General features: G+C 39.7%; 1 protein-coding gene across 9 annotated transcripts in view; it reads left to right on the top strand.

The window, feature by feature from the left end:
• MAP3K4 (mitogen-activated protein kinase kinase kinase 4) overlaps positions 1-25,090 on the top strand; it is a 118,147-nt gene that overhangs the window by 36,477 nt on the left and 56,580 nt on the right. For all 9 annotated transcript variants that reach the window (XR_001161395.1, XR_002774023.1, XM_012806744.1 and 6 more), the window contains exons 2-3: positions 3,404-3,594; positions 21,291-22,654. Coding sequence is in view for 7 of the 9 variants with exons in the window: in XM_012806744.1 (XP_012662198.1) it covers positions 3,404-3,594; positions 21,291-22,654 (1,555 nt within the window). In the remaining 2 variants the exon portion in view is untranslated. The remainder of the gene's footprint in view (positions 1-3,403; positions 3,595-21,290; positions 22,655-25,090) is intronic.

Below are 25,090 nucleotides of genomic sequence, written 5' to 3'. Positions count from 1 at the left end.
GGGGATTCGAACCCGCCACCTTAGGTGTACGTGGCTGGCACCTTAGCCGGTTGAGCTGTAGGCGCCGAGCCAAGTGTTTGCTCTTAGTTATTGCATAATTTTAAAGTATTTTGAAGTCAGTAGTTTCTTGTGTCCATGTGAGGGTATTAAAAGACCAAGGTAGGTGACTTTTTGTTTTGTAATAGGTGAAGCTTGGAAAACAAGGGTTCGTTAGCGTTTGTGGAATTATTACAAGGGCTTATCCTCCTACTTATATGTGGGGAGTACAGCCAAATTAGTTTTTGCATGTTGAAGAAGTAAGTTTTCCGGTTTGAAGACAGCACAACACAGATATACCCTTTTCTGTTTCCTGAAGTTACAGTCTGTATAAAACAGGTTACGTAATACGGTTACAGTCTGCATAACCGTATTATCTGTGCTTTGTTAGACTGTGTTTATCTGTTAAATTACAGAACTCATTCCATGATATATAGATTATAGAAGGATATTCATTTATTTTAAAAATCACCTCTGCTTGTCTTCTTAGATCATGACTCTGTCCTTAGGTTAGTAGGGCTTGCCATTTGGATAGCTGAAGTTTGACATTGTTAGTTTCTTTTCAAAAAAATCCTCTCCTACTTTTACTTTGCATTATGTTAATTCATTCATTTATGGAATAGTGCTAGAAAGTAGTAAAAGAGATACTTTATATTTTGCATAGTCCTTTATTTCTACTATTTTGTTTAATTAAGAAATATTCACACTGAATTTCCCATAATGTTTTAGAAAGTAGACCTTGAAAATTCTAAATTCTTCTTATTATTTAATAACTCTAAATTCTTCTTCTTCTTTTTATTTTTATTCACTAATGAATGCTTCACCCATGCAGGAAGACTGGGACATAGCCTTAGCGACTGAGTCCACATTCCCACTTACTGCAGAGGATGCTCTGAAGGCGTTTTTGTTTGCTGTTTCATATCTGTCTCCATTTTTCTCTTATCCTGATATTCCCTGTTGCCTGGCTCTGATGTATTTAACTGTCACAGTGTCACCGTCATAGTTTCCTTGTGATGACCATCCTAATACATGAAATGGGTTATTGTAGAAACTCACTGTTGTGACCACGATGCTGGACACCTCTGAAGATACCAAAGTAATAAAATACCAGGTCTTTCCTTACCATTCACATTAAGTATGTTAGTGAGGAAATTAAGTAAAAACAGAAACCATGTACTAGAAACTGAGCTTGAAAGAATTTAAAAGATGTTAAAAATGTTAACATGGGCCTGGGTGCAGTGGCTTGGGCCTGTAATCCTAGCACTCTGGAAACTTAAGGCAGGAGAATGGCTTGAGGTCAGGAGTTCAAGACCAGCCTAAGCCAGAGGGAGACCCCCATTTCTACCAGAAATATAATAGAAAAAATTATTTGGGCATGGTGGTGTAAGCCCATAGTCCAAGCTACTCAGGAGGCTGAGGCAGGAGGATCACTTGAGACCAGGAGTTTGAGCTTGCAGTGAACTTTGGTGACGCCACTGTACTCTACCCTGGGCGACAGAGTGAGACCCTGTCTCAAAAAAGAAAACAAAGGTGTTAAAATGGTTTCCAGGCCTGTCCCATGCCAAGCTCTATGGTGGGCTTCTCTCTTTCGGTGAAGCAAATGAGCAAAGAACTCAGGTTCTCTCAGTGGTTGGGAGTCAGGTCTGATCCTTATACATACATAAGAGTGGAGTCTAAAGATTCATTATCGTTATTTTGTACATGTGCAGTGTAGAGATTTTAAATAGTTTGTCCAGGGGCTACACAGCTAGTAGTAGCACAGCCAGATTTGAGCATAGGTCCATCACACCACAAACCCTATACTGTTAATTATTCCAAAATCTGTGCCATTAGCCACTAAAACACGAAAAAGAAATTAGCCTTTGTCAGGCTAATCAACTATCACAGTGAGCATAGAAGAAGTGGATATAGTATAAGAAATTTCAAGTTAGTCTGTAAGTTATGCTATTTGTTGTATGGCTTAAATAATAATTGATACATGTAAGTTAGCCCAAGGAAATAGGTAAGTGCCCTTAAAATTTATTTCTAAACTTGCAGATGGTTTAATTTGTTTTATTCACAAAGCTTAACTGTATATCTTCCTGTGTGTAAACGTGTTTGAGAGGGTGTATGTTTTCTCATATAATATCTAGAATAGACTTAAAAATGTGGTCATTAAAAAATTATTTTTTTGATCTGTCAGAAATTTTTTTGTAGGTTTCAGTGCTGTAAATTTGTGTAATTCTGCAGCATTTTAATTTTTCTAAAGATAATTTCTGAAGTTTTGTCAGTCTAATTCAATAAATTTTAGTGTGTTTTTTCTTTTTTCCTTATAATTTCAAACTAGCTTAGATTTTATATTAAGATACTTTCCAGGAAGAAAACTGATTGTGTACTGGATATAATTTGGAGTTATGTTTGTAAAATACAAAGCATATTTTATGAAGAAAGTTCAGAATGAGGTGGGCCGTGATGTGTATTTGGAGAGATTCCCGATGGATTCCTCCTAGTCCGCTGTTTCAGAATCGGATTTGCTCTCAGTCTGTATCATCACATTTTATTACTTTGTTAGCTTTGCAGACATACAACTTTTTCAAAGTAGTGATATTGAAAAGTTGTCTGGGGATATAAAATTGGCAGGCAGTGTTTTTAGAGACCAAGTTAAAGAAAGTTGCATTTTGAAGGTGAAGAGAAAGGATTTCCTTTTTCTTTTTCGCAGCATCTTTCTCTCTTGTACCACAGCTGAACTCTGCACTGTGGAATTTTACCCTTCATTTTTTTATTGTATTAAAAAAAGCACATGACAAAATTTACTGCCTTAACCATTTCTAGTTGGTTCAGCATTATTGAACACAAGCATAATGTTGTCTGTACTGTACTTTTTATCAGAGAACCAAGGAACATTGGCCCCCTGCTCTGTCAGTGCCCTGTGCTCTGCTGTGTGGGTCGTAGTGAAGTGTCCACACTGTCTGTCCTGTGTGCTTCAGAGAGAGAGAGGAGCAAGGCACTGACCTTGCCTGCTCATCAGTTAAACTTGTCAGTAGCTGGCATTAGTTCTGTCTGATTTGTATCTTTTCTTTTTTATTTTTTCCCTGAATTCATGTTTTTAGTTTTAAATCTCATTCATGTTAGAAATAGTTCCATAAAGAAGAGAGACAGTATGTCAGTTCCACCCTGTGGTCCTCCTTACTGTTCATGGTAAGAGCAGCAGCACCAGTTGTAATCATTGTGCCCATGGACAGCAAGGAAAGTTCTTATGAATTTTTACAGGAAAAAGTAGGGGAGAAGGATTACATCCCTGGAGATACGTATACATAGAAAAGTTTTACAAAGAGTTCTTTACAGAATTATAAGCAATATAAATTTGAGTTCACTTACTGTTTTACAGGCAAGAGTGCACATTGGTAGATTCAGCTTGTAAGAGTCCTGAATCTGACCCGGAGGACTTCTCAGATGAAACAAATCCAGAAAATCTTTATGGCACCTCTCCCCCCAGCACACCTCGACAGATGAAACGCATGTCAACCAAACATCAGAGGAATAATGTGGGGAGGCCAGCCAGTCGGTCTAATTTGAAAGGTGAGTCTCTTACACTTAAAAAGTGTGCGCTTTGGTCCACAACTTTTGTGTCACATGTAACTATTGATTGATCCTTTCTACAGTAAGGTTAGGAATTGCTTCATTTTAAATTTGATTTTATGCTGCTTTTAAATTCTATTTTTTAAGTTTTGACTTATTACCATTAACAATATTGTTAACAAGGGAGGTAGAAAAGTTTGTCGAGCAGTGATTAAAGTTAGCAAGGTGAGGCATTTGAAGATATGGAAGAGGCCAGGTGTTTCCCAGCTAATCCAAGGCGGCTCCTGGGGTATGGGATAGATGGCCTTCTGTTATGCTTCTAATCTCTTAGGCTGAGGTTTCTAGATTTTGTCTGCTCAGAAATGGTATATTGAGGATTTGGGGAGAGACAGAGCCAGGCTTTCTCTCTCCGGATTCTCTGTCCCTCCCCCCTCTCCCTCTGTCCCTCTCCCCTTTCCCTCTGTCCCTCTCCCCTTTCCCTCTACCTCTGCTCTTTGTGTGTGACCTGTGGCACTGCCTTTAAGGCGGTGGGCTCTCTTGTTTAGTCTGTACTGTCCCCAGGCGGTATCCCACGCCTTACAAGTGTTTTCTGCTTTCTCTTTGTTTAGGTCCCAGTGCCCCTGTAGTGCTCTGCTCCTATAAGCTGAGGGTGTTCGCTCTTTATTTCTTACCTCCTTTTAGCAGGTCCTGTCTGTTCTTTTCTCAGGTAGATGAAATGAATGAAGCTGAGCTGCTGCTGCTTGTGCCCCACACCCCACACGCTGGCACTGGCACCCTGTGGATTTAGAATTTCCCTATTAATTTTAGCTCTACCTGTCCTGAAGCAGATCCCACAGCTTCCCGGAATCTATTCGGCTGGTACTGCACAAGGTTCTTCATCTCACTGGAGAGAGTTTTCCCTGGTGATTTCACACTCATTCCCCTCTTCCTCTTTCTTTGGCCTGTGTTAGTTCTTCCTTTTTTGTTAGCTTCCTCTCCTAGAGATTTCTTTACTATATTAACCTCTCAGGGTTAAAAGGTGGCATGCCCACTCTTTCTCAAGAAAGAAGGAGAGCAAGAGAAGTGGGTTTTATTGTATATTTGCTGGAGTGAAAATCTTAGTAAAGGGCAAGTTTCTAAGCAGTAGAGAGTCTGTCTTTCCCACAGATGATTTGTCCACAGAAGATAGTTAGTTTACTTAAAACTTCACTTGTATTAGGTTGTTACCCTGCCTATACTTACCCTTTAGAAGCCAATAGCTTTCCATTTTAATTTGTCATCGTGAAAATCAATCCTTGTCCATTTTCTCACAGAAATTTTTCATATGACAACACAAGTTTTTTTAATCTATAATAGAGATCAGTGAAGTAGCACCTGCTGAGTCACTGTTAGTTCATAAACATTTGCTTTGTGGGGTAAAGTGAGAAATGCTTGTAATGGGTCCTGTCATTCTTTTTCACTTATGGTCCATAGTGTATTTTTTTTTTTTTTTTCAGTTTTTGGCTGAGGCTGGGTTTGAACCCGCCACCTCTGGCATATGGGGCCGGCGCCCTACTCCTTTGAGCCACAGGCACCGCCCGGTTCATAGTGTATTAGAACAGGAGTTGAGAGCACATTGAGAAACTGAAGCCCAGGATTTTAAAGCAAATTCTTTAAGGCAGAAGGCTTGAGTTCTCATGATGCTCACTTTGGACTTTACCTAGCACAAGCCGCAGGGGTTAAGTTTATCTGAAGGCTGTACTGGAGTTGTCTTGACCAGTCACCAGGGATTTATTGTGCTCCTGTTGTCCTTCTGGACTGTATGGGAGAGAGAGAAGGAAGAGACAGAGTTGTGTTTTTTTCTTCCACAATTTTTTTTTTTTTTTTTTTACAGTTTTTGGCCAGGGCTGGGTTTGAACCTGCCTCCTCTGGCATATGGGGCTGGTGCCTTACTCTTTTAAGCCACAGGCACCACCTTTCTTCCACAATTTTAAAAAATTATTTATTTCATAAAATTACAGAATTTTATAGCTGGAAGTGGACTCAAAAATCACTGAAGTTCCTGCCATTTTTCAAATGAAGAAGCTAATGCATGTAGACCATTTGATTTATAACTAATAGTAGACCTAGGACACCAATATTCTTAATAATTTATTCATTTTCTCATTGTAAAAGACTACCATAAATGCAATACTCAAAATAACTTCTTTTACCATCTATAAAAGCCTAACTACAGAGCCTGTGTTCTCTTTGCTGGCATATATTTATGTTGTCATACTATATTATTTTATAACTGGCTTCTTTTTTCATTTAATGTTTTATGAACTTTTTTCTTCTTGAGACAGGGTCTCACTCTGTTGCTTGGGCCAGAGTGCAGTGATGTCATCATATCTCACTACAGCCTTAAACTCCTGGGTTCAAGTGATCTTCTTGCCTCAGCCTCCTGAGTACCTGAGACTATGGGCGTGTGTCACCACTTCTGGCTAATTTTTGTATTTTTGTGTAGAGACAGTGTTTCACTATGTTGCTCAGGCTGGTCTTCCTTTTTTTTTTTTTGGCAGTTTTTGGCCCAAGCCAGGTTTGAACCCACCACCTCCGGTACATGGTGCTGGCACCCTACTCACTGAGCCACCTCAGGCTGGTCTTGAACTCCTGGCCTCAAACAGTCCTTTCACTTTGACCTTCCAAAGTGATAGGATTGTAAGTGTGAGGCAGTTTGCTCAGCCCCAAATTTTTATGTCATAGAATAACCTGTGCTGTTGATTTCAGTGGCGGCTCTATCCTGTGTGTCAGCATCTTCACAGTAATCACTAACCGTTACTCAGCACTTAACTACCATCTAGGTGCTAAACATTGTGCTTATAGCACCACAAAAGAATTATCTTTTAAGTAACACAATGACCTAATGAGGCCTGGGTTTTACATAATACAATGGAGTATCTGTAATCCAAAATGCTCCCAAATCTGAAACTTACTGAGCACCAGCATGACGCTCAAAGGAAATGTTCATGGGAGCATTTTAGATTTCAGATCTTCACATATGTGATGCTCTACTGGCAGGTATAATGCAAATTTTCCAAAATTCAAAACACTTCTGGTCCCAAGTATTTTGGACAAAGGGTGCTCAACCTATATTTATTTTACAATTAAGGAAACTAAGTTTCAAGAATTTCTAGGGTTTTTAGTTTTAAATGTCCCAGTCATGCATATATAAGGAAGTAGGTTCATATATTTGCCATCTGGTGAGTTTATTTTTTGCTAGAATTCTTGTTCATGAATATTAAAAAAGATGAAAGTAAAGCATGCATGTTGGGGGGGATCATGCAGTGTTTTGGTGATATGCTGTTTGTATTGTGATGGCATGGTCGTCCTTGAGAACTTACTTGCTCTGGGGCTGTAGCAGCTTAGCATGGTGGCCAGGAGCACGGGTGTGGCTGCCAGGTTGCCCAGATTCCACCACTGCCTGTATGTGCATGTCTGTGGCTCATTTTCTTTATCTGTAAGACATGTGAGGATTATACATTCATACACATTAGCTATCATTATTCTTACTGTTAACTGAGGATTTTATCCCAATACTTGTTATTGTTGTCTTAAATCTTTTTTTTTAATGGTATAATAGCATTGACATTTTATTATAATTCTCAGCTGTAGTCCTTCCATTCAGAAATTAGAGACCATCTTTTCATTAATCTTGTCTTAAATCTTAAAGCAAGATTAAATATTTCTATTATTTATATATCCTTATTAATTGATGTCTTCACTTTTGAGACCCTGAGTCTCAAGTAGTCTGGCTGCTCTGCCTACTTCTGTCCTGCCTGGACTGTACATTCCCTTGTATCTCTTCCTAGCCCTCTTATTTTTTCTCACTGCTGGTATGTGTGTTGCTACCATAGTTTTCTCCTGTTAAGTCTTTCTTAGCTTCATCATTCCTTGCCTGTCTCCCTTGTTTCCTCTTTCTCTCTTTTTTTCATGTACCTTCTTTACATTTATTTATTTATTTATTTATTTTTTGAGACAGAGCCTCAAGCTGTCGCCCTGTAGAGTGCCATGGCATCACAGTTCACAGCAACCCCCAACTCCTGGGCTCAAGCGATTTGCCTGCCACAACACCCAACCATTTTTTGGTTGTAGCTGTCATTGTTGTTTGGCAGGCCCAGGCTGGATTCGAACCTGCCAGCTCAGGTATATGTGGCTGGCACCTTAGCTACTTGAGCCACAGGTGCCGAGCCTCTTTACCCTTTTTTTCTCCTCACCCTCATTTTTCCTTTCCTCCCTCTGTTCTTTCCGTGTTTTCTTTTTCATTTTCTGTTGAACCTGGCTGAGTCACTCTGTAGGTGTGCCCTGTTAGAGATGGTGAATGACACCTAGTCCCATCTCTAGGAGGAGTATACCATTCAGAGGCAACCCGGCCTGGTGTGTGGGGCTGGAATAGGGACTGCTGTGGTTGCACATAGGACATTGGGAAGACCTGGGGTTGGGATGAGTGACATCTGTGCTGCACCCTCAGGATTGAGTCGGAGGACCAGTATTTCAAACTAGTATGTGATTCATAATAACATATTTGTCCTTCAGTGTTAAGGAGCTTTTTAGAATTAATTAGATTGGTCAGATTTATTTTAAAAGCTTTCTGAAGAAATGTGAACTGCTACTTTCTTTCTTATTGCAATAAGCAAAGGCTTTCTGAATCATACAGTTAATTTTAGAGCTACAGTCATAGTTGGCTTCATCTTTTTAAAAATTAGTCACCAATACCATTTGTACTTTTATGGTGGTCTGTTGTTGTGTAACAAACCACCTAGAAGCACAGTGGCATGAAATGACAGACGTTTTATTGATGCTCACAAGTCTGCCCCTCAGGTATTTAGGCAGGGCACAGGCCATCTCCAACCTGTGAGATTTGTAGCCTTAGATAGGGTGGAATAGTTGGCTGGAAACATTGTCCTGTCTCGGTGGAGGCCCTGAGTGTGAGCCCCCAGCTCTTCTCCACATGCCATCTGCTGGGTTTCAAATGTCCAAAATGGTCCTTCCCTCAACATGCCTGGCACCTAGGCTGAGAGGGCCAGAACAGCTGAGAAATGGCTGGCAGGGTTTTCTTCCCACATGGCCTTGCATGTGGCTAGTCAGGGCTAGTCCCTGGGTAGTTGGACTTCTTACGCTGCAGCAAGTCTTTCCTTAGAGCAAGTATTTTGAGAGACCAAGGTGGAGGTGGCAAGGCTCCTGTGACTTAGTCTCTGAAGTCATGCAGCGTCTCTTGTGCTGGCGTTTGTTGAGCTGCACACGGCTGGCCAGAATTCAGTGTGGGAGGGGTCAGTGCAGCGCATCAGGACCAAGCGGGCGATTCATTGGCTACTTTGGGAGAGTGGCTCCCGTGTGCATTCCCTGTGAAGTTCCGGGATTTAGAATCTGGTCAGTCGTACTGTCTTTGCTTCCTCTAGCCCCTCTCCCCGCCAAAATATAAAAACATCAAGAGCATTCTTGAAAGAATAAAAGGGCACACTATTCAGGGGAGGAGGTAGTAACTGGCAATACTGTTTTATTAGTGATGGTAGCCAGTGTTGTGAACTGTTGATATGAATATGATTCCTTTTTTTTTTTTTTTTTTTTGAGACAGAGTCTCACTTTGTCACCCTTGGTAGGGTGCTGTGGCTTCACAGTTCACAGCAACCTCAAACTCTTAGGTTTAAGTGATTCTCTTGCCTCAACCTCCTGAATAGCTGGGACTATAGGTGCCCACCACAATGCCTGGCTATTTTTAGAGATGGGGTCTTGCCCTTGCTCAGGCTGGATGAACTCTAACCAGTGAGCTCAGGCAGTCCACCTGCCTAGGCTTCCCAAAGTGCTAGGATTACAGGCTTGAGCCACCATGCCCAGCTGGATATGATTCTTGAAATATTATTGTTACCATAGGCTCAGAGTAGCTGCTATTGCTACAGATTTATTTTTATAATTGTAAAGTCAGATCTTGAGAAAATTGATAGCTCTAATTGTGGTGCATATAAATTGACTCTTACTGAAATTATTTGATGGAATTATGATAGTGCTAAGTTTCTGCAGACCTTTATCAATGATACAGACAGGAGGAATTACAAATGAAACATTGGTATTAAGAACACCTATATAGGCTCGGCGCCTGTGGCTCAAGCGGCTAAGGCGCCAGCCACATACACCTGAGCTGGCGGGTTCAAATCCAGCCCGCGCCTGCCAAACAACAATGCCGGCTGCAACCAAAAAATAGCCGGGCGTTGTGGCGGGCACATGTAGTCCCAGCTACTTGGGAGGCTGAGGCAAGAGACTCGCTTGAGCCCAGGAGTTGGATGTTGCTGTGAGCTGTGATGCCATGGCACTCTACCCAGGGGGACAGCTTGAGGCTCTATCTCAAAAAAAAAAAAAAACACCTATATAGATTATGAAGTATATGTTATAAGACCACCTGTATATTGTTATGAGAAATGTATACAATAAATCAATATTGTAGAATTTCAAAATCAGTTGAATTAGAATATTCAGTATATATTATGATTGCTTCTTTCTAATTAGCAGTAGGTGGAGGCTCCATTTTGTGTAAGCACATTTAAACTAAGATATTCTATTTTAATTTTTTTGCAGTTTTTGGCCAGGGCTGGGTTTGAACCTGCCACCTGCGGTATATGGGGCTGGAGCCCTACTCCTTTGAGCCACAGGCACCACCCTAAACTAAGATATTCTTTTAGTAACTGTAGCCATTTTCCTTATAGGGTTTTTCCATATTTTCAAATAAAAAATTCTGTTGTGGGGAGCATCCCTATTCATTTACCTTTGATTCTACATGGAGCATTTTTGTGAACCTAGATATCTAGCAGTGGAATTGCTGTATCGAATGGTGTATTGTGTAACATTGGAGGATATTGTCCATGTCATTCTTCAAAAGGACAATTTTCATACTTCTACCAACACTGTATGAGTACTTTATTCTCTTAAAAATTTCAGCCAGTCTAATTGTATAAATTTGCTTATTTCTAATTTTATAATTATCTTTACTAGAGGGGGATATAATTGGTAATTATGGTTGATACATTAAGGCCAATTTGATGACTAGAAGTAGGAGGCTAAATATAAGTGCCATATATAGACACACATATACACACGCACACACGTGTATACACACACAAGGTCAGTCACTTGAGTTCACAAACTCATCCTAGAAAAAGTGCTCCCTGCCTCATTGCTGAGTGTCACTGCGATCCCCGGATGGCTGAGGGGAGCACTTTGAAGTTGACCATAGTGATGGTCATTTTCTAGGATGAGTTTGTGGACTTGGCTGACCTTGTGTATACACATATGTTTATAAGTATACACTCATGTATGTATATCATTTCATTTAAATCAGTATTTAAATGCAACCCTTTACAAAATGTAAGGAGTCAAAGCACATGAATGTTGTCAGAGCTGTTACTTTATATTGCAATCGTAGGGAGTATGCGCTCCTTGAAGCTGAGTGCAGATTTCATGATGTGCACGTGTGCAGTTTTCTGAGTAAAGAGTCCATAGTTTTCATCAGATTTTCAAATGCATTCTGTGACCCCAAAAAGGTTAAGAACCACCGATCTAGAAAATATTTACCACGTTTGGCAAAATTTTCTTCCAGAAACAGCTCATCTTGAGTTGTGTTACTCTCAAAGGATGAAATTGTATAGCAAAAATTCAAAATCAGTGTGAAAACCACAATGTCCTTCCCACACTAGCCAAGAAGAAACACACTCCCTCAGCTCCAGTCACATACACTGATTTTATAGAAAATGACTGTAAAGCAGCCTGTCAGTGTCAACAAGGTTGCCCAGTAAGAGTGGTTTCCAAGCCTTTGTGCAGGGGGTGGTAGACGGCAGGCGGGGGCTCCCGTGAGGCACACCCACTCTCCCTTTGAGCAAACACTGATCTCCATGCTGCTGTGCAGCCAGATCTGCAGCAGAAATTCACCTCCCAGCCTGCAATGTTGCCTTAGTCAAAGGGAGATTTTCCCCACCGGGCGACTTGCTCAGAAGCTGGGGAGCTACTTAGAGGAGAAGGTGAAGCAGCCATGGCCAGAGCATTAAGTGAGAGAAGGCCAAGCTGAGACCCAGAGCCAGAAATGCGGCCTTGGGAGGAGAAGACGTCGGCTTCCAGCCTCTGGAACAGTAGGAGGACCAGCCCCATTGCTAGCGCCTGCCTGAGGCATCTGGCTTGATGACTCACTTTCCTGGGACCCAGCTCGGCTGCCTATAGCTAAGTCCATGGGTGATGATCAAGCCATCCCCTTCCCATCACCTGCCTAGGGGCATCTAGCTCTGAGGTTTGTGTAGGCTGCTGTTCCTCCCTTGGCCCTGCTGAGGTTTTGGGGGTGTCTGGGGGTGAGGGTGAGGAAGTGTGTCCCGAGGGTCTGCCCACTTGTGGGACCACACATGGAGGACACTGTCTTCAGGGGCTCACAGGGCATAGATAGGGCTGGGATCTGGGAGCCTTGTAATGGGTGAAGGCTCTAGGGAGGACTGAGCCCTCAGGCAGCAGCTACAGACCTGGCAACTTGAGAGCTGGCCTGACACCTTCTCCTTGGATGCCTTGGGTGGGGCTCTAAATTCAGTGCTTTGTCCTGGACCACCTCGCCCAGCATGGCTGTTTATGGAAAGTTGGCCAGCAGAAACTGTGGCTCCACTTGAAGTATAGACTGCCTGTGATGACAGATGGACAGAGAGTGGAAAGGCCCAGCCATGGACAGACAGATGCCCTCAGGAAGGGGCAAGGCCTTTTGCTTTTTATTTTTTAGAGGTGATTTCTTTCCTTGTTCCCTAGGCTGGCCTCAACTTCCTGGGCTCAAAGGATCTTCCTGCCTGTGAAGTCACCTGGGATTACACCCAGGCACATGGCACCGAGATTGGCTGACAGCCTTATTTAAAGGACTTTCATGTGATTGAATCAGCCACACTCAAAGAAAATCTTTTTTGATTAGGCAGAGTCAGCTGATGAGGGGCTTGAGTTCCATCCCCCGTCGGTCCTTAGCAGCGGCCCGTCAGTGTACATTTAAATAACGGAAGGCAGTGCTGTGAACCAAGACTTGGCTGCAGCCTCTCTCATGGCCCACCAAAAATTAAAAATTCCTATTTTATTGGAAAACCTTTCTTAAAGCTGTGTGATGTTTTTAAAAAAGTCATTTTGTATAACTACTGTGTTTTAGCTATTTTTGCTATTTACAAATAAAAGGAATCATTTTCATAGCTACTGACCACCTTTTTTTACAGATAGCTTATTTTGTTCAAACTTCTGTTTCTGATCCACTGTTCTTTGATTTTTTGTATCTTCTCCCAACCTCTTCATTTTGAAGCTTTGCCTTTCCTTATACTGAAGCAGAATTACAAAGTCCCTAGTTTACATGTCAGGATACATTACTTGCAATATTTACAACTATTTTATTTTACAGTACACTTACATATAATAGAACTGAGAAAATACTAGCAAAGACGAGGAGATGGCAGCTTTCCTACCAGGCTGGTGGGAGCGTGAGTTCTTTCTATCCCTGGAGGAGGTAATTTTTTAATACAGTCAGACTGAGGCTGGTTATATCTTTGATGCAGCAAATCTATTTCTGGTAATAACATTGGAGAAGTTCCTGCAAAAGGACACTAGGAGTCTTACAAAAAAATTCATTCATTGGGTGGTGCCTGTGGCTCAAAGGAGTAGGACACTAGCCCCATATGCCGGAGGTGGCGGGTTCAAACCCAGCCCTGGCCAAAAACTGGGGAAAAAAAAAAATTCATTTATTTATTCATTGTGATTTCTGGATGGTTTCTGACTGGAGAGGGTTTGACTGTTTGGCTTTATGATGTGCAGAAGCAGTATGCAGTCAGTCAGTACCATACTTTGAATTTTAAATTCTTACTCAAAATTCTTTATAATTTTATTATAAAATAGGTTTTGTATTAGATGATTTTGCCCAAGTATAGGCCAAATGAAGTGTTCTGAGTGTGGTTAGGATAAACTAGGCTAAGCTACAATGTTTGGTAGGTTAGGTGATATTAAATACAGTTTTAACTTAATATACTTTTCACCTTACAGTGTGTTTATCAGGACATAATGCCATCATAAGTTGAAGAGCATCTGTATAATATGTCATTATGTAGCCCTCGGATAAGAAAGTTCAAAAAAATCTGTCACAGCGGTTGTTTCTGAGCTAGGGGCGGGGTTACAGGATGACAATGAGGTCAACATTGCCTGCAGTGTTTATCCCCTGTTTTGATGGGCTTAAAATGTTTACCAGTTAGATGTGTGCAAAACTGTATTTTATCCAGTTTTTGCATTTTCTTGGTATTGTTCCCTGGAAATGCTCAAGATACTTTTTTCTTTTTTTTGTTTTGTTTTTTTTGAGACAGAGTCTTGATCTATTGCCCTGGGTAGAGTGCTGTGGCATCACAGCTCACAGCAACCTCCAGCTCTTGGGAGTAAGTGATTGTCTTGCCTCAGCCTCCCAAGTAGCTGGGATTACAGGCGCCCACCACAATGCCTGGCTGTTTTTTGGTTGTAGCTGTCATTGTTTGGCGGGCCCGGGCTGGATTCAAACCTGCCAGCTCCAATGTATGTGGCCGGCGCCTTAGCTGCTTGAGCTACAGGTGCTGAATCAAGACACTTTTGTTTTTAAAGCACTAACATATGTTTTAAAAGCTCTGAAAAGTATAGTAACAATATTGTGATATATGGATAAGGATAATTAGCTCCTTATTCCAATATTTTAAAGAAGTCTGCTGATTGACATCCTAACTGTGTAGCCCACCAGTAAGCTCTTGAATTAACTCCCTGACCAGGTTTTACAGCATAGTTTCATGAGTAGTAGAATTTAGCTGTTGTGTTATTTGTGATTCTACTTTTGGAGAATGGTAACTCATTACCAAATTACAGAAATTAAGATTTTACTAAGTGTTGTGTAGTATTTAAACATATTTATAAGTGTTCTTATGATTGGTTTAAGAGAAAGACAGTCAAACCATCTTGTCGTTAAATTTTTATTTAATTTTTAATATACCAGAAGAAAGTAAATTCAGTTCATTTTGTAGTTTAAGTAGGTTAAATAGAAATTAAGAGACACCTGAGCGAGTGCCCTTTACAGGTGAATCTTTATCAGCTTCATTTTGCAGCATTAATACAATACTGCTGTAGCCAGATTATAGAGATAGAACAAATATTTTGTTATTCATATCAGAATTTGTACATATATATGCACACACTAATTTCCCTATCATTAGCAAATGTGTCAAGGAGAGTGTGTGTACATATATTAACATCAATATATGTATATATATGTACTTGTATATATCTGAATGTGTGTCTTTGCAAGAGTAGTGAAAGTAAAATGTGTATTTTTAAAGAATACAATACTGAGGTAAAATGGAGCTGGTAAAAAATGATTAAAAGTCGGATTCAGTCTATATAGCTAGAGAAGTGTTTATCATTAACCAGAGTGGAGTTAAATCCATATTTCAGCATTCTAGTGCAAACTTAGCCTGACTTTCAAGGTTCTAATTTATGTTACCAGGCTAACCAGAGACAGAATCGCTGGACCAGCCCAACACTTTCATTTTCTGCCTTTGTGTCTTTTCATGCTCCTCTTTGCTAGCTTAAAATATCTTCTAGCCTTCCTGCTGCCCTCATTTAAGCTGAATCCATTCTTCTAGGCCTCAAGTCTAGTACTTGCTTTTGTGGTAATCTTTTATGGCACTCAGAATGGTGGCCTTTGCTTGGTCAGTGAGCACGGCCTGGTGAGCACCTTTGACAGGTGTAAGGACGGCATGATGGCAGCAGTACGGGTTAGAATCCCTGTTCTAATATTTACCATCTGTCTCACCATCTGGATTCTGTGGTATTCTTCATTGAAACGTTGTTATGAAGATTATGACAATCTCTGTAAATCCCTTACCTGGAAAATAATTAATAGTGTTTTCCCCACATGTGGTGCCATTCTGGCCATGTTGAATCAGAGACAGTGGCACTGGCCCCAGAACTGTGTGTGTTAGCAGGGACTCAAGTGATTCTTGAGTATATATAGAAATTTGAGAACCTTGAATTAGAAGCGCTGGTGCATATAAGCCCCTTCAGATCGCTAACATTGTTTGATATTCTGGCCCATCATTGCTCTCATGACATCTCACATTTAAAGGTAAAGATCATGCATCTGTTTATGCTTCCTGATTTGAGAGCTCAGACAATACCAGTGTTTTGAATTTGGACCATATAAGTATGGGAGAATGTAAGAATTGCAAGGACTTTATTTAAAAACTACATTTTATATATATTCTAAGAAGCCATTTTTAGTTGTATATTATGGCATTCAGTTGTTTGTATCTGTCAAATGAATAATATTGCTTTCAGTTTTGTTAAGTTCTTTCAAAAGGTTATTCAGTGTTCTTCTCATTTGGTGATTGGCTACAAGAAAAAGTACTCTAGAGATTTGCTTTAATTATACTACAAAATTTATACCATTTGCTTTAAAGCCACTTGGGAGATCAGGTTCCATTAGGTTACGAACTGGTTTTGTAATCACGTAATTAGAACTTTCCACATAAGACATTCTGTATATCTAATTTCTGTACTTTAGATCCATTTTCCTTTTCAGAAGCTCTGTTTGCATTTGACTTTTTGTTAATTGCAGGGGGATTTAGTATTAACAGAATACTGAACGAAAGAACAGTCCATCAATAATAGCCTTTTGGATATTATTAATCATTTTCTTAGTCCCATCAGAGTAGGCAAAGACAAAATATAAAATGCTCAGGGAAATTACTATATCTAAGTCTATAGATTTTTTCCCCAACACCCTAGGGTTCTTCTCAGATCTCCCTTTATTGATAGGTCTCTTATGATTTTATAGAGGTCTACCTGATCTTCAGTTGCTAGAAGTCACTCTTAGGTGCATTATTGGAAAAATATAGCTAGTGCTGAGATGGGCTGGTTGGTGTTTTCTTTCTGCACAGTAGCTAGCTAGACTGGAATTTGTCGATTTAAGTTTGCTTGCTTTTCCATACACACGCTACAGGTGCAAATATTTAAATCATAACTGTAGGTAAACACAAAATTTCAAAAAATTGTGTACTATACTGTTTTGTATGCTTTAAGGTAGATTTAACAAGATTTATATTTAACCTATGAAAATTAGTTTTTCTGACTTTGAAAATGATATTATATCTATGTAAAAAAATGGGATTGTGGTGTTTTTCCTCATTTTAGGTCCTTTTAATTGCTGACATAAAGGTCTGGGCTGAAAAGCTTCATCTCATAATATTCTCATGGTTTGTTCCCTGATAAATGTGGCATAAATTTGGACTTACTGTTTGCAGCCAGTCTTCTGGGGTTATTAAAGTTGTCCCTGCTACTCTCAGTTAATCCTTTGTTCCACTTGGGATTTTCAGAGCATGAATTAGAAAAACATGAGTAAGTTATATTAGCAAAGTAATACTTTTTTCCCCATTATTCACTATTACTTTCAAATTATAAATTTATGTGAACCCTCTTCAGCCATATCAGTAATGCAGTGCATTAGTTTTATAAAGTATTTTTAATAAGCCTAAACCCTAAGCTAACTAAATTGGTTTTTGATACATAATGTGTTTCTTTGAGGCAGAACTCTTTGCTTGGTGCACATATAATTGGGTGCAGCATTCTGTCCTCGTCCTCATTGCCCCTCTGCTGCATACTTGCCCTGGACGTTCCTAAGCACTACTGTGGTATTAGGTAATATACGTACGTACTGATGATTTCTAAATCAGCATCTCTGGGTTTCTCTCTTCTACTTACATAAACCTCCACATGGATGTCCGTAGGTGCCTCAAATACAGTGTATTAGAAACTCAGCTGGAGTCCTACACAGTGATACAATGTATGTATCATTCGTATTTCTTAGTAACAAAGTATAATATGAATGATGGGTAGTGGAGTTAAATTTGGAAATGTTTGTCATTTTTGCTTTCAAGATACCATTGATTAACAATAGAAATGAATGGGTTTTGGGTGCTCTATTAATAAATGTATAAAGAATACAGTTAAACAAAACATTTAAATGGTTGGCCTAGACAAATTCTTTTTATAAATGAAGGTTGATAAATATTTATAGCTAGAAACAATAAAATTGTGAAGAATTAAAAAAATTTTTTTTACTTCAGATTAATATATGGGTACGTACGATTAGGTTACGTTGTTTACGTTTGTTAGGAAAGGTCCTAGTTGTATTGGTCCTTCCCCCAGGAGGTGTGCCATATACCCCTCTATGGTATCATTAGGTGGGAGCTCACTGAGCTCTCCCCCCGCCCCCTTCTTCTTGAATTTGTGTTTTTCCTTTCATGTGGGTTGATAATTGTTCATCTATTAGTTACAAATTTGTAGTGAGTACATGGGATGCTTATTTTTACATTCTTTTTAAAAAATTTTTTTAAAAATTTTTATTTATTTATTTTTTTGCCATTTTTGGCCAGGGCTGGGTTTGAACCCGGCACCTCTGGCATATGGGATTGGCGCCCTACCCTTTTGAGCCACAGGCGCCGCCCTTGATTTTCCATTCTTGATATACTTTACTAGGGAGAATGTTTTTGAACTCCATCTAGATAAATATAAAAGATGTAAAGTTTCCATCTTTTTTTTTTTTTTTTTTTTTTTTGAGACAGAGCCTCAAGCTGTCCCCCTGGGTAGAGTGCCATGGCATTACAGCTCACAGCAACCTCCAACTCCTGGGCTCAAGCGAGTCTCTTGCCCCGGCCTCCCAAGTAGCTGGGACCACAGGCGCCCGCCACAACGCCCGGCTATTTTTTGGTTGCAGCCGTCATTGTTGTTTGGCGGGTCCGGGCTGGGGATTCGAACCCGCCACCTTAGGTGTACGTGGCTGGCGCCTTAGCTGGTTGAGCTATAGGCGCCGAGCCAAGTTTCCATCTTTTTAATGGCTGAATGGTGTTCCATGGTGTGTATATACCACAGCTTATTAATCTATCCATGGTGGATGGGCACTTGGGTTGTCTCCACATCTTTGTTATAGTAAAATTGAGCTTCTGCAAACATTCGAGTGCAGATGTCGTTGTGGTAAAATGATTTTTTTTCTTCTGGGTACATACCTAGTAATGGGATTACAGGATCAAATAGAAGGTCTGCTTTTAGCTGTTTGAAGATTCTCCACACTTCTTTCCAAAAAGGCTGTATTAGTTTGTAATCCCACCAACAGTGTGTATGTTCCCTTCTCTCCATACCCTCCACCAGCATCTGTAGCTTTGGGGCTTTGTGATGTGGGCTGTTCTCACTGGGGTTAGATGATAGCTCAAAGTGGTTTTGAACAGTTTTTGTCTTAAATGAACTGTATGAAAAGATAATAGATTAATACTACAGATAAAAATTCTGTTGTTAAAAAGTTGCTAATTTAAAAATAATAGTGATGAATAGTTTTTATACTAAAATATAAATTTTTTTGGTGTGGGATGCCAAGGTGGAAGGATTGCTTAAGGCCCAAAGTTCAAGACTAGCTTGAGCAAGAATGAGATCTCTGTCTCTATAAGAAATTTAAAAAATGAGCATAGTGCATACATCTATAGTCCCAACTACTGGGGAAGCTGAGGCAGGAGAATTATTTGAGTCTGGGAGTTTGAGGTTGTGGTGAGCTATGACAATGCTGCTGCACTCCAGCCTGGGTAACAGAGCAAGACTCTGTCTCCCCCCCAAAAATAAAGAAATAAAACAGAAAAAGAAAACAATACTTTTTGATGGATCATAAAGTAAATTTAATGTAAGGTAAACTATGCCATAGGTGCTCTTAGGGAAATTTATTTAAACATCCTTATTTTAAAACTAACTGACGTTGGTTAGGTGGTAAATTGGTTTTAAACAGATTTTCCTTGGTGCGTTGATTTTGAATATATGAGTGTGTAACTGATGTAAATTGTACACTATTCCATCAAATCTAAAGATGTACTGTAATATGTACTGAGGAAGAAAGTGCTTGCATTTGATGACTGTGTTCTTAATACTTAGAAGTTTTATTTAAAGAGCTCTATAAAAGAGCTATTTTGATGTGTTTTGATATTTAGGTGCAGATTTTAAAAAATCATTTATCATACGTATGCATATCTATAAAGAAAAATCTAAATGAAATATATTACTGAATGTTTGTTTCTAAAACTTATTTATATCACCATTGACTATATATAACATTCTCATTTCAGAGATGTTATCATGTGAGAAAATGTATGTCCTAGACTCAGTAAAATAAAGTACGTCTTGAGTGCTGAGGGCAAACCGGAATGTGTAACAGGGCATCATGGACACGTGAAGTGACCGTGACGGTGCTCACGGGGACGTGTAACAGGGCATCATGGACACATGAAGTGACTGTGACGGTGCTCACGGGGACGTGTAACGGGGCATCATGGACACGTGAAGTGACCGTCACGGTGCTCACGGGGATGTGTAACGGGGCATCATGGACACGTGAAGTGACCGTCACGGTGCTCACGGGGGAAGTGAGCGAGACTAGGAGAGATCTGAGAAGCGAACTTGGGAAGCATTGACATTTATTTGAGTGAGCAAGTTCCAAGGAAGGAATTTAAAAAGGAGGGACTTAAGGAAGGAGAACAAAACCCAGAGAGAGTTGTATTTAGGAGGCAGCAGAATGAAAGATTTCATAAGGTAGAGCTGGTTAATAGTGTCAAATGGTGTACAGAAAGGAAGGGGTGTGTGTGTATTCATTTCCAAAGCTTGGAATTTAATTATAGAAGTTTTTTTTTTTTATATTTTATTTACTTTTCTTTTTTTTTTTGAGTCAGTTTCATTATGTCACCCTGGGTAGAGTACCATGAGGTAGAGCTTACAGCAACCTCAAACTCTTGGGCTTAAGTGATTCTCTTGCCCCGGCCTCCCAAGTAGATGGGACCACAGGTGCCTGCCACAGTGCCCAGCTAGTTTTTGGTTGCAGTTGTCATTGTTGTTTATCTGGCCTGGGCCAGGTTCGAACCCACCAGCCCCTGTGTCTGTGGCCAGCACCCTAACCACTGAGTGACAGGGGCCAACCCCAATTATAGAAGTTTTTACAGTTATTTGAAGGAAATGTGTGAGGTATTTGTTGGATGATTTTATGTGCCGGTATAACAGAGTAAGCAAATTATGCTGAATGATTCTGTGTGTCTCATATGTTTGTGGCAAAGAAGAAATTATGAAACGGGATAAATTAAGTTTAGCAGTTTTGCTTATCAATTATCTTTCCTTTGTTTATGAGAATAATCTTAGGGTGGCTTAGGGATTCTTTCATCAACTACCTTATTTTACCAATGAGAAAAGTGACCCTGAGATCTTAAGTGATCTGCTTTTAAGTTTACATATTTAGTTAATGATAAAACAGGAATTGGAAATGTTTCCAATCTAGGCTTCTGTCAGCTCTCCCTTGCTGGTTTTCCCTTCTTATGATTTAGAAGGTGATTTGATTAAATGATTCAATAACCATACTTGGTAGCCTAGAACTAGTTTTAGGTTAATAGTTGTGAGTATAAGAGAATATAGCAAGTATATTACAGCAAGGAAATGGATAAATCAGTATTTCTTAATTCTGAGAGAAATGTATGTGTGTATTGATTCTTTTAATTTTCAGATAGGTTTTTTCCTTCTAGTAGCAGCCTGAAAACGTAAGGACATGTGAACGTCAGTTTTACTGAAAATACTGAGAGTAGCTTCATGTTTTAGAGTTACATAATGTGCTTTTTTTTTTTTTTTAATAGAGAAAATGATCGCACCAAATCAGCCTCCACATAAAGACCCTGGGAAAGCAGTGGAGAACGTGGAGGAGTACAGCTACAAGCACGACAAGAAGGTTCGGGCAACGCTTAGAACCACAGAGCGTGACCATAAGAAGAATGTGCAGTGCTCCTTCATGTTGGACTCCGTGGGTGGGTCTTTGCCAAAAAAATCAATTCCAGACGTGGATCTCAACAAGCCTTACCTCAGCCTTGGCTGCAGCAACGCGAAGCTCCCGGTGTCTGTGCCCGTGCCCATAGCCAGAACTGCACGCCAGACTTCTAGGACTGATTGCCCAGCAGATCGTTTAAAGTTTTTTGAAACATTACGACTTTTGCTAAAGCTTACCTCAGTCTCTAAAAAGAAGGACAGGGAGCAAAGAGGACAAGAAAATACATCTGCTTTCTGGTTTAACCGATCTAACGAACTGATCTGGTTAGAGCTACAAGCCTGGCATGCAGGGCGGACCATTAATGACCAAGACCTGTTTTTATACACAGCCCGTCAAGCCATCCCGGATATTATCAATGAAATCCTTACTTTCAAAGTTAATTATGGGAGCTTTGCTTCTGTTAGAAACGGAGCTAGTTTTAATGGTACTTCAGTAGAAGGGCAGTGCAAAGCCCCTCATGGAACACAGACTGTGGGTTACTCAACATACCATGAGCATCTCCAACGCCAGCGGGTCTCATTTGAGCAGGTGAAGCGGATAATGGAGCTGCTAGAGTACATAGAAGCACTTTATCCATCACTGCAGGCTCTCCAAAAGGACTATGAGAAATACGCGGCCAAGGACTTCCAGGATAGGGTGCAGGCGCTCTGCTTGTGGCTGAACATCACAAAAGACTTAAATCAGAAGCTAAGGATTATGGGCACTGTTTTGGGCATCAAGAATTTATCAGACATTGGCTGGCCAGTGTTTGAAATCCCTTCCCCTCGACCATCCAAAGGTAATGAGCCGGAATATGAGGGTGATGACACAGAAGGAGGATTGAAGGAATTGGAAAGTAGCACGGATGAGAGTGAAGAAGAACAGCTCTCTGATCCCAGGATACTGAGACTCAGACAGCCCATAGACAATAGTTTCGATGTCCAATCTCAGGACTGCATTTCCAAGAAACTTGAGAGGCTCGAATCTGAGGAGGATTCTGTTGGCTGGGGAGCACCAGACTGCAGCACAGAAGCAGGCTTCAGTAGACACTGTCTGACTTCTATTTATAGACCATTTGTAGACAAAGCACTGAAGCAGATGGGGTTAAGAAAGTTGATTTTAAGACTTCACAAGCTAATGGATGGTTCCTTGCAAAGGGCACGTATAGCATTGGTGAAGAATGATCATCCAGTGGAGGTAGGTTTCCAGTAGGTATTAGTATAATGTTAGTTCCATTATTTATTGTAAATTACAATGTGAAAAAAAAAAATTAAAAAAGAAAGGAAGAATGCCACGGATGACCACAAGCTGCATATGAATCAGAGCAAAGGCAACATCATGTTGAGATGTTTTTAAATGAATATGATGTTCAAAGTGACGAATTTAATTGTTTATTCTTTGAAATCGTTTACTCCTTTTCAAATGACATATCCAGTTTTGATTAGTATATTCTAACTAAATGTGAATTATAGAGAAATGTAAGACTGATCAAAGGGAAAAAAGTGTGTACTATTTGACAAGTTTAAGTGTTCAGTGTAGATGATGGGAATTTAAGGGAAGTAGTGGTTATTATCACCTACTTGTTTGGATGCGTAAAGATTTCTGTAAGAGGAACATGTCCTCTAAAGGAAGTGGCTTGAAAATACAAATTCAGTTTGCTAGCTTAACCCCTCACAAATTCCTTACTATTAAGGATAGAAAAACCAGGAAGGGGCATATCACGGGATATTATTTATAAGAGTCCAGAATAGTATTATGTAAAATTCTCTTGAGTTTACATGTTCATCTGGCTAAAAGAGAAAGCACTCACATATTTGAAATCCTTCCTACCTCCCTGTATTAGTCTATGATTCTACATTTTAGTATCAGGGTACATGCATATGTACGGTTGACCCTCAGTCTCAGAGGGGTATTGGTTGCAGGTACCAAAATCCTCAAATGCTTGGGTCCCTGATAGAAAAAGGTCTAGTATCTGTATATAACCTATCCTTATCTTACTGTACGCTTTAAACACCTCCAGATTATGAGAATTACCTAATACAATCTAAATGCTATGTAAATGGTTGTAATACATATGGTTTAGGAAATAATGACAAGAAAAAGTTTGTACATCTTCAGTACAGATGCAGTTTTTTTTCCTGAATATTTTTGATCTCTGGTTGAATCTTTGGAATTCACAGATATAGAGAGCCAACTTTATATCGTTGTTATTTTTATTGTTTTAACTTTAGTTTATGATATATCTGGCTTGCTATAAAGTCAGAAATGATAGAATAGAGGGTATTCTATTCTATCTAAAGATGGAAAACATCTAAAGACAGCCTAAGTTTACAAGATTTTTATTTTTTATGCTGATAGCCAGATCATGAACTCTTGAGGAAAGGAATCAAACATTCACATTATAGCAAGAGCTTTACAAAATGAACTTTGTAGCTTTATTTTAAGAGGTTAATTTAGCTGAATATGACTTTAATTAGAAATCTTTAAAATGTTATTTTCTTTAAATAGTATTTTAACTTTGTAATGTGAATGATTTTTTGATGTACATCTTTATATTAGAGTAAACTTTTTTCTTTAAGTCCAGAAATAACTATAATAAGATTTTATTATTCAGGTTTCAAGATCAGTAGAACAAAACTGTTGATAGGCAATGTCTTATACTTCAGATGGTGAATAACTTATTTGAGTCTAGGTTTCTGATGAGAGTGGTTTAATTCTACCAAGGACACATGTGGGCAGGGCAGGGTTGATGTTTAATTTTTATCATGAAGGGCTAGTTTTGAAGTAACATGAGGGGAACAAATCCCGGCAGTAGAGTCATCCCTCGGTGTTATGGCGACATTGGTTCTGAGATGCCCCCAGAAGCCAAAACCCTCAGATCCTCAAGACCCTCATATAAATTGGTATAACATTTGCATACTACCTACATACATGGTCCTGTATGCTTTAATTCACTTCTAGATTATTTATAATACCCAATATAATGTAAATGCTCTATAAATTGTTATACTACTATATTGTTTTTCATTTGTGTTTTTAATTTTTGTTTTCAGATATTTTCTATCACATTTGGTTGCATCCATGGAAATATATCCCTTGGATATGTAGGGTATTCTGTGTAACCTCATCTGTAAGTCAGTGTTTCTCAGAGGAGAGAGGAGCACAGGATGAAGGCATGAGAGGGGGCAGGCATGTCAGGCTTCTGTAAACTCTTCACCTGCCCTCCTGATTGTTTTCCTCTTCCCTCAGTACTTCCCAAAGTACTAATGGGAGTACTTTGCCTTCCTTAGATGTGCTAAGACAAGAAAAGATTGAGAATGAGTGCCCTATGTTTTATTTTATTTTATTCTATTTTTTGAGACAGGGTCTCACTGTGTTGCCCAGGCTAGAGTGCAGTGGTGCCATTATAGCTCACTGAAACCTCCCAACTCCTGGGCTAAGTGATCCTCCTGTTTCAGCTTCCCAGGTATCTGGGACTGCAGTAAGCTGGGCATGGTGTTATTTTTTACAGGAAATAGGAATGATTTTGTAGAAAATACCACCATGCCTGGCTTAACTTTTCTATGTTTTGTAGAGGTGGGGGTCTCTCTTTCTTGCCCAGGTTGGTCTCAAATTCCTGGCCTTAAGCAGTCC

Source organism: Otolemur garnettii, unplaced genomic scaffold, assembly GCF_000181295.1.
Source record: "Otolemur garnettii isolate 467f Iridium unplaced genomic scaffold, OtoGar3 scaffold00056, whole genome shotgun sequence".
NCBI classification, from domain to species: Eukaryota; Metazoa; Chordata; class Mammalia; order Primates; family Galagidae; genus Otolemur; species Otolemur garnettii.
The sequence above is the reverse complement of the archived record's forward strand: the minus strand, read 5'-3'. Positions and strand labels throughout refer to the sequence as shown.